The sequence below is a fragment of the Malus domestica genome, chromosome 08 (genome assembly GCF_042453785.1).
Source record: "Malus domestica chromosome 08, GDT2T_hap1".
Classification (NCBI taxonomy): domain Eukaryota; kingdom Viridiplantae; phylum Streptophyta; class Magnoliopsida; order Rosales; family Rosaceae; genus Malus; species Malus domestica.
In genome coordinates, this window is record NC_091668.1 from 21,783,145 (window position 1) to 21,799,589 (window position 16,445).

Genomic DNA, 16,445 nt, shown 5'->3' on the forward strand with positions numbered 1-16,445 from the left:
TCTAACTATATTTTCATGTCAAATCAGACCCTTCAAAACCTTCAGAAAACCTATATATACCTCTATTTTCTATTCTATTTTGTAGATAAATAATCTCATACACATTAACTTTTACTGATACAAATTTAACAGTACATAATTTTTTTAGAAAGGCGAAGAATTGCATTCATACAGACCTTTCATCAATCCACCAAATTCACGTAAATAAACGCAGTCTAAATTTAGAGGCCCACTACTAATCACATATATAATGTCCCTCAACTTGTATCTTACCACCTCCACAACACGGGTATGTGTGAGAGTTTTATCACAAAAGACCGCGGTGTAATTAAAGTGGAATCACACAAGAAATCATATTTAGTTTTTCAACCCTCCAATGCAGGATTCTCAAATTCTTCAACAAACACCGATTTGAATCAGCATCATTGATCATTGAGAGAGACAGAGAGAATTACCATAACAAAATAACAAAAACTATCCTTTTTTCATTACCAGTTCATTACCATCATGTTTAACACTAACAATCGGATCGGTCAAATGAGATTGGTCGATCAATAATCTTAAATTGGGTTGGTCGCTCTTTGAAATTTGTACAAGGCAGATTTCCCTATAATAAAAACTTTGAAACCAACTGTATTGACTAGTCAAACTAAGCTCTTCACCTTGTGGCACCAAGATCAACACGATCAATGATATGATGTTATGATATGCTTATGAAATGAGGATTCAAACAACTAGTCAGGTTCTCCAGTCAAACAGTTGAAGAAAAACCTAACATGCCAAAGGGTTGGTCTATGAAGGATATGAAACTTAAAGTTTAGACCAAGAACTTAATGCAAAACCATGAATACAATGCAATCCTAATAAGCAGTGATTGGGTATTTGTGCATGAGATGGTTTTATGGTAGGGTTTCGGTTTGGAAGCTTAAGAGGTAGTTCTAGGCTAAATGCACTATTTTTCTTGAAATGTAAATAACCTAGCCATGAGACAAATGAAACCTTTAAACCTCTTTTAATGGAAGAGCTAGATGTTTTAGACAAGAGGAACAAGGAGACACGTGTCACAAGTCAAAGATACATTTTTAAATCAAGGATGAGAAATCCACACACGGGAAAATGTGTCAGTTGGCCTATGTAGGCTGTCTTAATTTGTGTGCCTGAACAACTGGACAACATAAGGAATTTCTAACTAGACAACTACACTAAACAAAATGAACTAGAAAAAAAAAAAAAAAAAAAAAAAAAAAAGCTTCATATGCATGTGCAAATGTATGAACCAAACCTTAGTGAAGATGACTGGTGCTTTTACAAATTCAATTCTAATGGTAATCCCAAATCAGCATTGTACACTAACTCTAAAGTATGAGCATGTGTGGTAACATTTACAATTTTTTACAAGGAAAACCAAACATTAAACCTAATACCTAACACTTTTCTTTCTCTCTCTATCTATGACTCTATGTCTGCCCGTATACATTAAACCTAATACCTAACACTTTTCTTTCTCTCTCTATCTATGACTCTATGTCTGCCCGTATACATATATAGAAATAGTAATATAAAGTGTAGCCATTGCATTCTCATCTTAGCAGTCATTGTCCCCATGCATGAAAGCCAAGTCCTTGTTTTAATAACTTATATTTCTTCCTCACAAGGGTAAACACAATTTTAATTGAAAAACATTAAGCATTATGCATAAAGTGAACAGAGCCCCAGCAAACAAGTGCATAAAATAAATTACAATACACGAAACATCTACGAAGAATCTTTCTTCAAAAATGAAGTCTCGAAATTTATTAATTGGAAACAAGCACATTATCTACTTTTCAGGCCGTCAAAGGATCAATAGCAAGCAATTCACCGCAGGTTATCATACATAATGGCTTCGACAAATGCATCTTATGAGTTGAGAGGAGTTGAGAAACTTGTTTCATTGTAGGGCGAGAGTGCGGACTGGGATTCAAGCATGAAAACACAATCTTCACAATAGAGAGTACTTCTCCTGCTTCTTGATGTGTTGGAGGCAAAATGCGTTGGTCCAAAACATCCACAATTGACATTTGATGGGGTGGTAATGTAGATGCTGATGATGACGTGGATGAAGAAGGCACCAATGAGAAAGACGAGAAAAAATCTCCGGGATGCCTTCCCATGATTGTTTCCAATGCAACCACTCCAAAGCTATAAACATCGCACTTTTCGTTCACTTTCATGGTATATGCAAGTTCTGAACAAAATAAGATTATAGCAATATTGGAAGTATTAGTTTGTATATAAAAATTTGAACAAAATTGGACAACTAATTTACAATTAACTTTAACAAAAGGAAATGAGAGCTGGCAAAATGGACCGAGACAAACGACCCAATTTGCTCTCAAAATTTCAACTAATGGGCAAAAGACTTAAAAAGGGTCAGTTTCATATTTTTGTAAATTTATGTAAGGGATACTGAGTGGTCTGCGATCTGTCTCTCTTAATCCGCCGACTCACTGCCCTATTCTCTCAGTCCGCACTCTCACGATCTCACTCTGCCACTCCGCCACTCTATCCTTTGCTCTCTCGCGATCTCTCACTCCGCCATTCGGCCCTCCGTCCTATCACGATCTCTCACTCTCTCTCTCTCTCTGTCTCTCTCTCTCTAATTTCATAACAATATGAAACATCACGAGCCCTCTCTGCATTGAATTAATGGCAGTTACCTAGAGGTGATTTTACTTTGTCTTTTTTGTTGGGTTAGTGGATTATTAGCTTAATTTGGGTAGTCAAGGTTTCGTTTTGGCTCAATTTCGATTTTCAACTATAATTGAATTTTGGGTTTTAGGGATTTCTTCTTGGTGATCGTCTTCATATTCGATCGGTGATTTTTTCTTCAAAATTCGGGAATTTTACATTTCATATATATATAACATACACTAAATCTTCCTTAGCTCGTATTGGATATTGACATATTGTAGATTGTGCTTGAACTAGTAATTTTGCTGAATGATTTTATTAACTCATCTTGTAGTGTGGAGGGCATGTTAAGACCGAGTTTATTCGATAAACTTTTTGACACATGGGCTCTCTTCGATATGTGACTGCTTCTCCTTGTTGATGATAGCCTCTAATTGAAAACAATGCGAGACAGTTTTTTTCCTTGAGAAACTGCTGTTTGAATTTCTTAGATCATAGTTATTTTACATCACAATAATCTTTGCTAGTCTTATATTTTGGGTTTTTTACTTTTCATTGCAGGATTTCGATAAAAGTTACAAAAAGGGCTCAATTTTAATTATAAAAACTGAATTAAATTCTTGAGGGAAAACAAGAGTTAGATATTCTTTCTTGGTGGAAAATGGAACAATTTCATTATCCTGTCCTTTCTCGTTTGGCTTTTGATGTATTAGCAATTCATGTTTCTACTGTCACCTTAGAATTAGTATTTAGTATTGGTGGTAGAGTGATCGATCAATATTGTAGTTGTTTATTGCCTTAAACCGTTCAAGCGTTGTTATGTACTAGAGATTGGCTTTTTGGCAAAAGAGATAAATCTTATGTGGTATTTGTATTCTCACTACAGTTCCATGTTTACTGCATGTTGTTTTAATTAGTTAGTTTTTAGTAGTTCATTAACATCTCGATTGGTATTACTTAGTAAATTAGATGCTTACTATAGTTTGCATGTTTATAATTGCTTTTTTTTCCAATTTATTTTTATGTTTTAGCTTTAAGGAAAGAGAGCGCTGACTTGGAAAAGCTTACAATGAACCCAAGTATCGCCTATACTTAAATATGAATGTTCTCTTCAAAATCAAACCATGTAACGTGGTATGTTTAATCCGTCCTAACGTTGAAAAGAAATAAATTTGGCCAAAACATTAATCATAAACAGCACTCAATTAATAAGGTTAAAAGGAAGAAAACATTTTACCTGGTGCGACATACCCATATGTGCCTGCAACGGCAGTCCAAGTAGTTGAGTCTGGATTCAAAAACATAGCAATGCCAAAGTCTGAAACAAAGGCCTCATATTCAGAATCCAACAAAATGTTCTTGCTTGATATGTCTTGGTGCACAATTGGTGGCACACAATCGTGGTGCATGTATGCCAAGGCATGAGCTACACCTTTAACAATATTCACCCTTTTTCTCCACCCTATTTCTTTAGCTTCTTCATCTTTACTCAAATTTGCAGCCAAGCTACCTCTTTCAACAAACTTGTACACCAAGAACGAGTGTTGATGGTGTGAACAGAAACCATAAAGCTTCACGATATTTCGGTGTCTTATCTCTGATAGTGCCCTTATTTCGTTCAAGAATGCCATCTCCAAATTCTTCTCGCCATCCCACAATTGATGTAATTTTTTCACAGCCACTATGTTGTCACTTGACAAATTTGCTATGTAGACGCTTCCTTGTCCTCCGCTCCCGATGCAATATGTGGAATCAAAATTTTCTGTCATGTCACAACCCGTCCCGAAGGTACATTTGACGGGAATGTGAATTGACGGGTTTGCCCTTAGTGGGTGCTAAGGTATGTGTGTGACACATTATGGATTATGCATATTTTCCTAAAGTTTGGAAAGTTGTATATGGATTAAAAAATTTGGGTTTTTCATTTTTGTATGGTTAGGATGAAATGGATGGTGGAGATTGAGTGGACCACCCACACCTAAAACTCCCTATTCTCTCTCTTCCTCTTCCCGTATCACTCTCTCTCTCCTCCCTCACGATTCTTCCCCTCTCTCACCCACATCGTACGGACGGCAACCAAAACCACCCAAAACTTCGTGGATCGAAGCAAATAAGGTAAGAATCTTCACCCTTTTGAAGTTCTGAGTTGATTGGTGTTAGTTTTAGGACGTAGAACCTTCGAAAAACCCCTGAACCCGAACCTCCATTTTTGAGTTACTGTTCATGCGCACGTAAAATGTCGTGTTTTAGGGAATTCTAAGCTTGTAGTGAGCTTAGGGAAGTCCTAAGGAGGCTCGGAGTACTTCGTTTGAAGGATTTGGACGTCGGGATCACGTGGTTCCATTTTGGCCGAATTTCTTGGGAATTTTCCGGTGAGATTTCTTGATTTTTAGAGCCTTAAAGTAGTGTATTGTGATTCTACATGTTTGGGGCTTCAATTTGATATATTATACGAAGAAAATGGGTGAAAACCGAAGGAGAATAGGGCATTTGAAGTTTGGCCGGAAACCGGCCACCGGGAAAAAACCAGTCCGGCGACTGGCTGAGGAAGATGATGCGCGTGGGGGCGCGTGTCCCCGTGCTTGCCCTGGCGCGTGGGGGCGCGTGCCACATCAAAAAATTATTTTAAAAATATGTCAACGTCCGTGACGTCGAGTAGATCACTGTGGCATATTCATATACCCAAATTGAGCACCGTATGAGAAAGTTATTAAGGATTGTTGGTTAGGTGTTCGATTAACGTTTTATAGTTTTCGCATTAGGTGAAAATGTGAATTGATGATCCGACCGTTGGATCGTTACCAAACTTTGGTACGTTGTAATACGTAATATTTGAGGATTATTGGAACTTACGGATTGGGAATCCGAGTTACGGATCTTCCGGAATTGGAGTTGTAAGTTCATGAAATAAAATGTTAACCGTCACTTAGTTTTGGAAATTGACGGAGATTCGACCGTTGGATGGTAATGAAATTTCAGGATGTTGTCCTAGAGATATATTGTGGGCCTCTGGAAGTTATGGATTTAAAATCTGAGTTGCAGATCTTTCGGATCGAACTGCGTAGTGATGTGTTTTATATAAGTTATATTCTATCGAGATGATTTCTGAGGTTGGATTTGATTATTGTTCTAGGCGGCGATCGTCATGACGCCTTGATGTGTTGTGCTAGGGAGTTGTAGGGCGAACTCCAGGTGAGTGGGCAGTTTTGTTTTCGTATTACCTATATACTATTGAGTTTTCCCAGAAATTGAATTTAAATGAAAGCATGATTTAAAATGCCATGGATAGAATTATATGAAAAGTATGATTTGGAATGCCATGCATAGAAGTATATGAAAAGCATGAATTGATATATGATGCATATATATATATGTGAATTGGTGCTGTGGACGCACAGGTAAGTATCAGGTGAGTTTTATATTATTCATGTGCATTGTTGATGTGTATATTGTGGATAGCTCATAACCTGCAATCATGGTGTTAGTGCTTATATTATTCACCACACCGCACGTTCGTCTTGGATCCAAGTAGGTGGATGTCGTACAGACCAAGTGAGGGTTCCGACATGCTAGTCGTATAGATTACTAGATGTGATTCCGACTAGTGGGTGACCTTAGATTATGTGCACAGATGATTGATGAGAGAAGCACTAGAGCGTATTATTACACCATCCATGTCGTACAGACTACTTCAGGTAGTTCCGACTTATCTGCAGTGTAGTGCCGTACAGGTCATCGAGGTGACTCCGGTTGGATTGGATGTTGAGCTATGGAATTAACCGTACAGGACCAACTGCAGGGTCTCCGGTTAATTCAACTTTTCACCTGTTACATTGATGCATCATTTATTTTGTTTTCGAAATTAAAACATGGCATACTTTCGAGTTTTAAAGAAAAATTGATGATTCGAGATTTATGAAAAGTATTATGTTATTATATTATTTTCTGGGAAAAGTATACAGGTTTTACAGTGAGGGGTTATAATTATTTTTGGCGAAATGTTTTTGAAAAGATTTGTTTTACTGACCCACTCAATTTTGTTTTTCGCCCCTCCAGGTTCTTGATAGCAGAGTTTTGGTGGCCACGAGGAATCCAACGGTATTCTGACAGAATTCACAAAAGTAGGACTCATCCTCGAGGGTTTCCATTTTAATAATTGTATTTTAAAAGCTTCCGAACTGTGTAAATGGTTACGTCACTCTCATGTGACGGCCAGCATGCCCTCCTTCGAGATGGGGTGTGTCATGTCACCCTTATGATTTCCTCATACATTGACTTTCCATCAAAATTTAAAACTGAAAACGATATTTCTTCATGCAAGTGTTTTTCTGCTTTATCTGGATGCTTCTCCTTTCTTTCCACTACAAATTTAATTGTAAAGAAAGCAGAAAGAAGTAAAAGTGCTGCTATGAAGGAGAATGTGATTCCAAATACCCATTTGCAGTCCTTTCTTAGGCCATGTGTGCAAGGTTGCAAACCTTCAACGTTGCCGCACAATCCTTTGTTCCCTTGTAAGTACAGAGCTTGTCGAAATGCACTGTTGTTGGGAATGGGGCCTTCCAATTCATTGTAAGATACATCCACGTACGACAAGCCGTGCATGCCTTCAAAGCTTGGTGGTATGAAACCCGAAAGATTGTTGTGAGAAAGATTGAGTGTCTCCAAACTCTCCATATTGCTGATTTCTGGCGGTATGCTACCTTCAAGTGAGTTGTGACTCAAATCAAGTTCGTTCAACATAACTAACTTTTCCAACTTCAATGGAATTCCATGGGAAAAATGATTGTTGCTCAAATTCAAATGGTACAGTTTGAGAAAGTTGCCTAAAGTGCTTGTAATTGACCCATTGAATTTGTTTGATGACAAGTCGAGGTATTCAAGATCAACTAGTAATCCAAATTCTGAAGGTATACAACCTGAAAGTTGATTTCCATTTAGCATCAACTTTTGCAATGTCATTCTCCCGAATCCCTTTGGAATGGCCCCAACTAAGTGATTTGAAGAAAGGTCAAGTCTATGGATTTTATGAGCATTGACAATCTCAGGAGGTATGCTACCAATAAGGTTGTTTCCCATAATTAGTAAGGTTTCTAATTGTGCGCATTGTCCCCATTTTTGTGAGATTTCACCATAAAACTTATTGTGGCTCATATCTATGAAATCAAGATTTGGATAAACACCAAAGTCTTTTGATATATTGCCTGTGAATTGGTTCCCTTCAAGATGAACTCTAACTAAGCTCTTGCATGTTTTCAAGCTTTTGGGGATTGGACCTGTCAAATGGTTATTGCTCACTGAAAGGTTTTCGAGTTGTCCACTACAGCAAATATTCTGGGGCAAACAACCTATTAATTGGTTATTATGCAATTGTAGTAAAGTCAACTTCTTCAAATTCTTTATCTCTGAGGGGATGGAACCAGAAAGTTGGTTATCTGTTATGTGTAAGATTTTCAAGTTGACAAGGTTACCTATTGAAGCGGGAATTGAATCACTGAGCTTGTTATAAGACAATTGTAGGTTCACAAGAGATCTTAATTTCCCTATCTCATTAGGAATTGTGCTAGAAAGATTATTATTATTGAGATAGAGAGAGGTGAGGTTTGTGAAATCACCGAATGATGTTGGGATTGAACCGTTGAGCTGGTTATGAGACAAGTCTAGGTCCACAAGAAATTTCAATTTCCCCATCTCTTTTGGAATTGTGCCAGAAAGACTATTATGGTGGAGATAGAGAATGGTAAGGTTTGTGAGATCACCGAGGGATGTTGGGATCAAACCATTAAGCTGATTCCTAGACAATTCTAGATCCAAAAGAGATTTCAATTTCCCTATCTCTTTATGAATTGTGCCAGAAAGATTATTACTATAGAGACAGAGAGTGGTAAGGTTTGTGAGCTGACCTAGGGATGTTGGGATTGAACCGCTAAGCTGATTCTCAGACAATTCTAGGTCCACAAGAAATTTCAATTTCCCCATCTCTTTTGGAATTGTGCCAGAAAGATTATTATTATTGAGATAGAGAGTGGTAAGGTTTGTGAGATCACCTAGGGATGTTGGGATTGAACAGCTGAGCTGGTTAAATGACAATCTTAAGTCCACAAGAGATTTCAATTTCCCTATCTCTTTTGGAATTGTGCCAGAAAGATTATTATGGTGGAGATAGAGAATGGTAAGGTTTGTGAGATCACCAAGGGATGTTGGGATTAAACCATTGAGCTGATTCTCTGACAATTCTAGGTCCACAAGAGATTTCAATTTCCCTATCTCTTTAGGAATTGTGCTAGAAAGATTATTATTGTTGAGATAGAGAGTGGTAAGGATTGTGAGCTGACCTAGGGATGTTGGGATTGAACCGTTGAGCTGGTTATAAGACAATCTTAGGTGCACAAGAGATTTCAATTTCCTTATCTCTTTTGGAATTGTGCCAAAAAGATTATTACGATGGAAATAGAGACTAGTAAGGTTTGTTAGATCACCGAGGGATGTTGGGATTAAACCATTGAGCTGATTCCTAGACAAACCTAGCTCCAAAAGAGATTTCAATTTCCCTATCTCTTTAGGAATTGTGCCAGAAAGATTATTACTATAGAGATAGAGAATGGTAAGGTTTGTGAGCTGACCTAAGGATGTTGGGATTGAACCGCTGAGCTGATTCTCTGACAATTCTAGGTCCACAAGAGATTTCAATTTCCCTATCTCTTTAGGAATTGTGCTAGAAAGATTATTATTATTGAGATGGAGAGTGGTAAGGTTTGTGAGATCACCTAGGGATGTTGGGATTGAACAGCTGAGCTGGTTAAAAGACAATCTTAGGTCCACAAGAGATTTCAATTTCCCTATCTCTTTTGGAATTGTGCTAGAAAGATTATTTTGGTAGAGATAGAGAAATTTAATGTTTGTGAGATCACAGAGAGATGTTGGGATTGAACCACTGAGCCAATTGTTAGAAAGATCAAGCGAGATGAGTTTGGAGAGGGAATTGATCTGAGCGGGAATGGCATCAAAGAGATTATTGTAGCTGAGATTGAGGTATTGAAGATTGGGAAAAGACAAGAATGAAAACTCATGTAGCGTACCTTGTATACCGGAATTGGTAAGGTTTATCACACTGACACTTCCAACAGCATTGCATGAAATACCAGTCCAGAAGCATGGGGCTGCTTTTGTATGAGCGGGTAGGTAAGTCCATGAGGTGAGATTTTGCAGGCAGGTATGGTTTTGAAAGGTGGCTTTCCATTTGAGAAGTGCTTCTGCTTCAGTAGTAGTAGCAGCATAAGCAAAAGCACAGAAACTTGGCGGTGAAAGAAGTTGTACGAATAAAACAAGGCAATAAGCCAGAGGGCATAGTTTATGAAAATCTAAAGATGTCATGGCCACTAGTGTTTAATTTCGTGTACGTATTAGAATCTACTCCCAGGGTTTATTTATAATGGCATTCATGAGCTATTGTAATTAAGTCAATTCAACCTGCATCAAAAAATGGGATGGGAGAGTAGAAAGATACAGGCCTTGCAAAATGTTTTTTACGTACAAGATAAGCCAAAGTCTTTGTCCCAAATGTGTGTAATTGTTTTATGGGGCCCACCCCACTCCTTTTACCGGTTGTTTCCAATAATAAACAATGTACTTAGTCCCAAATGTGTGTAATTGTCAATATTTCTTCTCAAATATCACCATCTCAGCCCTGCCCTCTCGTTCACATCTCATTTATTTCTATTTTTTTTTTCTCATTAAAGTTATTCCGTTTGGTGTCATAAGTTAAAACTTATATCAAATAAAAGCAGCGTTACTTGGTGATGAAACAAGTTGTACGTACAAGACAAGGCAATAAGCCAGAAGGCATACTTTATGAAAAGCTAAGGATGTCATGGCCATTGTTTAGTTTAACTTCGTGTACATATTATAATCTCATTTATAATGGCATTCATGAGCTATTGCAATTAATTTGACCCGCACCGAAAAAAGGGGTGGGAGAGAAGAACAAAAATACAGGACTTGCAGAATGTTATGTTTTCCACAAGAAAAATGACCTCTTCATGGCTTTAGAGTCTCAGACCATGGAAAAGTTGTTCCAATTAATTTTTTTTCTTTCTCGACTTTGTGGAGTCTTCCATAAATTAAGTTAATCGAAGTCAAAGTCTTTGTCTTTTATAAATATAAGGTAAATACAACTTGGCAATTTGTAGAGCTTAATGATGCTCAATTGATATTTTTTATTTTTTTTTTTAGTATTCTCCTTTATTTCATATGACTATGACAACTGATTCTTTTTAAATCTCGACGTAGACATATATTGGCATTGTTTTGCAAACTGCCTTAGAATAAAAGGGAAGGAACGTTTGCAAAGGCTTGCAGGTTTTCTTTACGCGTCAAAGTTATTTTCTAAGGAGACATTCGAACTTTTGCATTTTCTCGTTAATCTACATAACTTTTTTTTTTTCATTTTCACTAGTTATAGATAAATATGCACATGTAAAGTCGCAATATTTTACTCAAAATCAAACATTAGAAAGAGTCAAAGTTTCATTAAGGATAGATTAATTTCCAATGGCTTCTAAAAGTTTGAGTGGCCTTAAAATTGAGTGTGTGCTTTGGGTTTAATTCAAGAATTTACCGCAAAATTGAATTTTGTGAACCATGAACAATTCGCGCATGCGTGCACGTCGAAAAACCATGTATATGTACTCATAAACTTATATTCCGATACTAGAGAAATCATGGAAATCCGAAACCCGAAATCTTTATCTTGGCCTTGATTTTGTATCGGAATATAAATGTGAAATTGTACGTCGGTTTTCTTGTGGCAAACACTACTTCTAGTTATTTATAATTTTTTTTTTGTATTTTTAAATTTTTTTTTGTTTGAATCTTTACTTCTCTCTTTGTATAACAGTGAGATTACCACTGACGGAAAACTTATAACCAAGCTTGACCAGATTTTACTCAACAGAATCTAAAAGTTCAATACAAAATACACTAATGCTTCACAAATATAAAGAAAGCTAAGCTCCCATCGCACGCCTGCTCATCTGGTTGGAGTGCTACTCATGATATGGAGTTAAGTCTAACTAAACCTGGACAGCCCGACCAGTCAACATTCGGTTAATTGTAATTGTCACAGCCCGTCCCGGAATTTTAATTCCGAGAACGTGAAAAGACCAAAATGCCCTTAAGCGGGACTAAGGGGCGAAAATTTAACAATTGGATTTACATTAGTATGTTTAAAGTTGTGTTTGGGATTTAAGTAGGGCCTCCTACCCTGATTCCCTCCCCAATTCCCGTATACTGTCATTCACTCTCTCTCTTCCCTCACGACTCTCTCTCACTCTCAGTTCTCTCTCTCTTCCTCTCCGACGCTCAACCTCACCCAAAACCACCTAAAACATAAACAAACGGCCAAGATAAGACCACATTTGGACTCCTGGAACTTCCACAATCACGTAGACATCAATTTCAGGTAAGTTCTACTTCGGAAAACCCTAGTTTTCAAAGTTCCCGTGAAATGGCACTGTTCATAAACTCTTAAATGGTGGTGTTTTAGCTTAAAACAAGATCACAGTGAGCTTAAGGAAGTCCCAAGGAAGCTCGGAGTGCTTCGTTGGAAGTTTTTGGACGTAAGAACACGGAGATCGACAAGTTCAAAGTTTGGCCGGAGCTTTCGAGGCTCTTTCCGGCGAATCCCCGGTGAGTTAGGAGTCGAGGTAGGTATCAATCTCTTCGTCTCGTCAAGTACTACAACTTTCCTTTTTGTTTCACTCAATTTTGTTGCGTATTGAAGAAGTTATACTCATTTGAAAAATACCCAGTTTCCGGCGACCTCCGAGGCTTTCGAGGCAGTTTCCGGCCAAACCACGGCGAACTAGGTGTTGTGCAAGGTACCATTCTCTTTGTCTCTTCAAGGGCTACAACTCTCGTTTTTGAATCACTTGATTTCGTTGAGAAATGACAAAGTTATGGCAATTTGAAAAACTGCCCGGAAAACGGCCGCCGGAAAAACCAGTCCGGCGACCCAAGGAAGAAGAAGGTGCTACAGTAAAAAAATAAATAAAAATAAAATTATTTTAAAAATATGTCGACGTCCGTGACGTCGAGTAGATCACCGTGGTATATTCATATACCCAAATTGAGCACCGTATGAGAAAGTTATTAAGGATTGTTGGTTAGGTGTTCGAATAACGTTTTATAGTTTTCACATTTAGGTAAAAATGTGAATTGACGATCCGACCGTTGGATCGTTACCAAACTTTGATACGTTGTAATACGTAATATTCGAGGATTATTGGAACTTACGGATTGGGAATCCGAGTTACGGATCTTCCGGAATTGGAATTGTAAGTCCATAATATAAAATGTTAACCGTCACTTAGTTTTGGAAATTGACGGAGATCCGACCGTTGGATGGTGATGAAATTTTAGGATGTTGTCCTAGAGATATATTGTGGACCTCTGGAAGTTATGGATTTAAAATCTGAGTGGCAGATCTTCCGGATCGAACTACGTAGTGACGTATTTTATATAAGTTATATATTCTATCGATATGAATTCTGAGGTTGGATTTGATTACTATTCTAGGCGGCGATCGTCGTGACGCCTTGATGTGTGGTGCTAGGGAGTTGTTGGACGAACTCCAGGTGAGTGGGCAGTTTTGTTTTCCGTATATATATATACTTGACGTTTCCCAGAAATTGAATTGAAATGAAAATATGTTTAAAATGAAATGCATATGAGTTATGTGGAAAAAGGGGAAGTGAAATACCATGCATAGAATTGATATGAAAAGTATATAGAAATGTGAGTTGAAATGCCATGCATGAATTAATATATGATGCATATGTATGAATTGGTGCGGTGGACGCACAGGTAAGAATTGATTTATGATGCATATGTATGAATTGGTGCGGTGGACGCACAGGTAAGAATTGATTTATGATACATATGTATGAAATGGTGCGGTGGACGCACATGTGAGTATTTATTTCTGTTATGATGATGTTGATGTATATTGAGCTCAAATCCTGCACCATAGTTTAGTGCTTATAGTATTCACCGCATCGCACGCTCGCCTTGGATCCAAGTAGATGCTAGTCGTACAGTCCACGCGGAGTGGGTACGACAGGCCAGTCACGAGAGTGTTAGTGAGATTCCGACTGGTGGGTGACCTTAGATTATGTGCACAGATGATTATGAGAAGCACTAGAGCGTAACTTATGTGCAGAAGGCCGTACAGGTCACGCGGAGTGACTCCGGCAGAGTGTGAGAATGATAGATTTTGAGCTCTAGGTTCAACCGTACAGGGCTATTAGAGGGCCTCCGGTTGATTACTTTCTTGTACCTGATATGATTATTGTTGATGCATCCATACTTAACTGTTGAATTAGACATGGCATGGCATGATTGATAAAGAAAAATGTTGAGATAGTAAAAATGAAGTTTTGAGAATATATATGTATATTTATATTTTACATTTCTGGGAAAGTATACAGGTTTTACGGAGAGGGGTTACAATGCTTTGAAAAAAAATTGGATTTGAAAAGAATTGTTTTACTGACCCACTCAATTTTGGTTTTGCGCCCCTCCAGGTTAAAGAATAGCTTAGGTGTGGTGGCTACGAGGAATTCGACGGTGTTCTGACAGATTGGACAAAATTAGGACTCCCTTCGGGTGTATCAACTTATAAATTGTATCTTAAAGCTTCCGTACTGTGCAAATGGTTACGTCACTCTCACGTGACGGCCAGCATGCCCTCCTTCGGGACGGGGTGTGTCAGTAATTGTAAGTCCCATTGTAGCAATTAAGTAAAAAATTTCGTATTTGAATAACCAAGCATACCTATACATTATATTCCTCTCTTTGGTGCAATGCTTTGCAGACGATCACACATTTTTTATCCTGGTACACGTAGTATATTGGGAAATCGTAAAGGATATACAACAAGAGTTATCGCAAGAGTGAGAGAGAGATGAGAGATGAGAGTGAGAGAACTGCGAAGGGAACGACGTCGGATGGAGCAGTGGTTTTCCATTTAGATTAAAATAAAGAAACGGAAAATTTGAAGAGGGGTATTTTAGTATTGTTACCGTGCTTAAGAGCAATGGTTTTTCATTTAGATTGTAATTAATTCGAGGCTTATTGTCAATGACGCCTCTAGAATTCTATTTTGATTTTATTTTTTTTCTGTAACTTAAAAGTTATCATTTTTTTTTCTTGAAAAATTTGTTCCGTTTTGACTTGTGGACTCTCTCTTCTCCCAGAAACTTATAGGTCGTCTCTTAAAATATATATGGGACCCAACGCCTAATAAGACTATGTCACATGTACAATAAATTTGATTATAAATCTCCATTATGCGTTAATATTCAACAATCACATAATATTAAGTTTAAAAGAAACTGAAGAAATGAAAAAAATAAAAAATAAATCGATTAGCCTAGCGCACCCAAATCAAACCCACATAAGAAATTAACATATCTAAGGTAATTTGGAGCAAAATTTAGGTTTTATAGACACGACTTGCAAGTTTCAGAGGGCAAAATGGGATCAAAATCAAGTTCCAGGGACAAGGTTAATCGAACCTTGAGTTCCAAGAAGTAAAGTGGTAACTTTTGAGTTTTAAGAAGTAAAGTGATAACTTTTGAATTACAGAGAGCAAATTGAGATTAAAATCAAGTTTCAAAGGGTATAAGTAAAAATAAGCCTTAATTCGATCCGCACTGATTAAAAAGGCGTGGAAGAGAAGAACAATAATAAAGACTTGCATAATCTTCTGGTCTCCACAAGAAAATGACATCTTCATGGCTTAGATGATGGAAAAGTTTTTCCAATTAATATTCTCTTTTATGACTTTGGAGTCTTTCATAAATTAACTTACTAGAAATCAAAGTCTTTATCTCTTATATATAAGTCAAATGCAATTTGGAAATTTGTCATCAAATTTTTTTTCCTCAAAGACTAAGAGCTTAATGATGCTTAATTGGTACTACTTTTTCTTTTCTTTTTTATTAATTTTTAGTATTCTCCTTTGTTTATTTCATATGACTCACAAAAGATTTTCTTTAGATCTCGACATAGACATATATTGGCATTGTTTTGCAAATTGCCTTGAATGAAGGGGAAGGAACCTTTTGCAAAGGCTTGCAGTTTCTTTTACGAGTCAAAGTCATCTTCGAAGAAGAAATTCGAACTTTTGCATTTTTCTCGTTTATTGGATGAATTGAAATTTACAAAACTTATTTTCTTTTTCACTAGTTATAGATAAATTGCACAAATAAAACTGCCATACTTTACTCAAAATTGAACATTAGAAAACAATCGAGGTTTAGTTAAGAATATAGATTAATTTTCAAAGGCTACTAACAGTTGGAGTGGCCTTAAAAATTGGCGTGTGCTTTGGGTTTAATTCAAGAATTGACTGCATAAGAGCAACTCCACCCATGGAGCCCTTCCCCCTGGCAATCCACTATTGAATCCACCATTTTGAACAGTAACTGCCTTTAATGAATAGTAACTGCCATTAATGAACAGTAATTGCCATTTGCATCTCCACCCTTGGAGCCCTCCCCCTGGCAATGGGCAATAAAATATTAGTTTTTTTTTGTTTGTTTAAATAATACAAAATAAAATTATTTGTAATTTCAGATAAGATTTTTTAAATCGTTCTCGTTGCGCCATGTGTCATTTTATAAAAAAAAAAACAATTATTTAGTGATGTATTTCGATAAGATTTTTATCCAATGTCATCGTGCCACGTCTTCAAGAAGCGACCAATTCGTACC

General features: G+C 37.2%; 1 protein-coding gene and 2 long non-coding RNA genes across 4 annotated transcripts; 2 read left to right on the top strand and 1 right to left on the bottom strand.

Moving 5' to 3' along the window:
• Positions 1-1,756: 1,756 nt before the first annotated feature.
• LOC103441640 (probable leucine-rich repeat receptor-like protein kinase At1g35710) lies at positions 1,757-10,044 on the bottom strand. Its single transcript, XM_070826363.1, has 4 exons — positions 8,286-10,044; positions 6,925-8,141; positions 3,911-4,508; positions 1,757-2,227 (listed from the first exon to the last, which is right to left on the bottom strand). Exons 1-4 carry the CDS (start codon positions 10,042-10,044, stop codon positions 1,827-1,829), a joined length of 3,975 nt encoding a protein of 1,324 aa, XP_070682464.1. The 3' UTR covers positions 1,757-1,826.
• Positions 4,651-6,852, top strand: LOC139198207 (uncharacterized). Its single transcript, XR_011583482.1, has 4 exons — positions 4,651-4,788; positions 4,924-5,045; positions 5,807-5,865; positions 6,730-6,852. It is a non-coding gene; the product is annotated as an uncharacterized lncRNA (long non-coding RNA).
• A 1,863-nt stretch (positions 10,045-11,907) lies between the features above and the next one.
• On the top strand, positions 11,908-14,897 carry LOC114826367 (uncharacterized). 2 transcript variants are annotated; one of them, XR_011583483.1, is made up of 6 exons: positions 11,908-12,130; positions 12,215-12,374; positions 12,480-12,548; positions 13,246-13,304; positions 14,253-14,445; positions 14,543-14,897. It is a non-coding gene; the product is annotated as an uncharacterized lncRNA (long non-coding RNA). The 2 variants fall into 2 exon arrangements; XR_003775179.2 differs by lacking the exon at positions 14,543-14,897 and having other exon boundaries at positions 14,253-14,492.
• Positions 14,898-16,445: the final 1,548 nt, after the last annotated feature.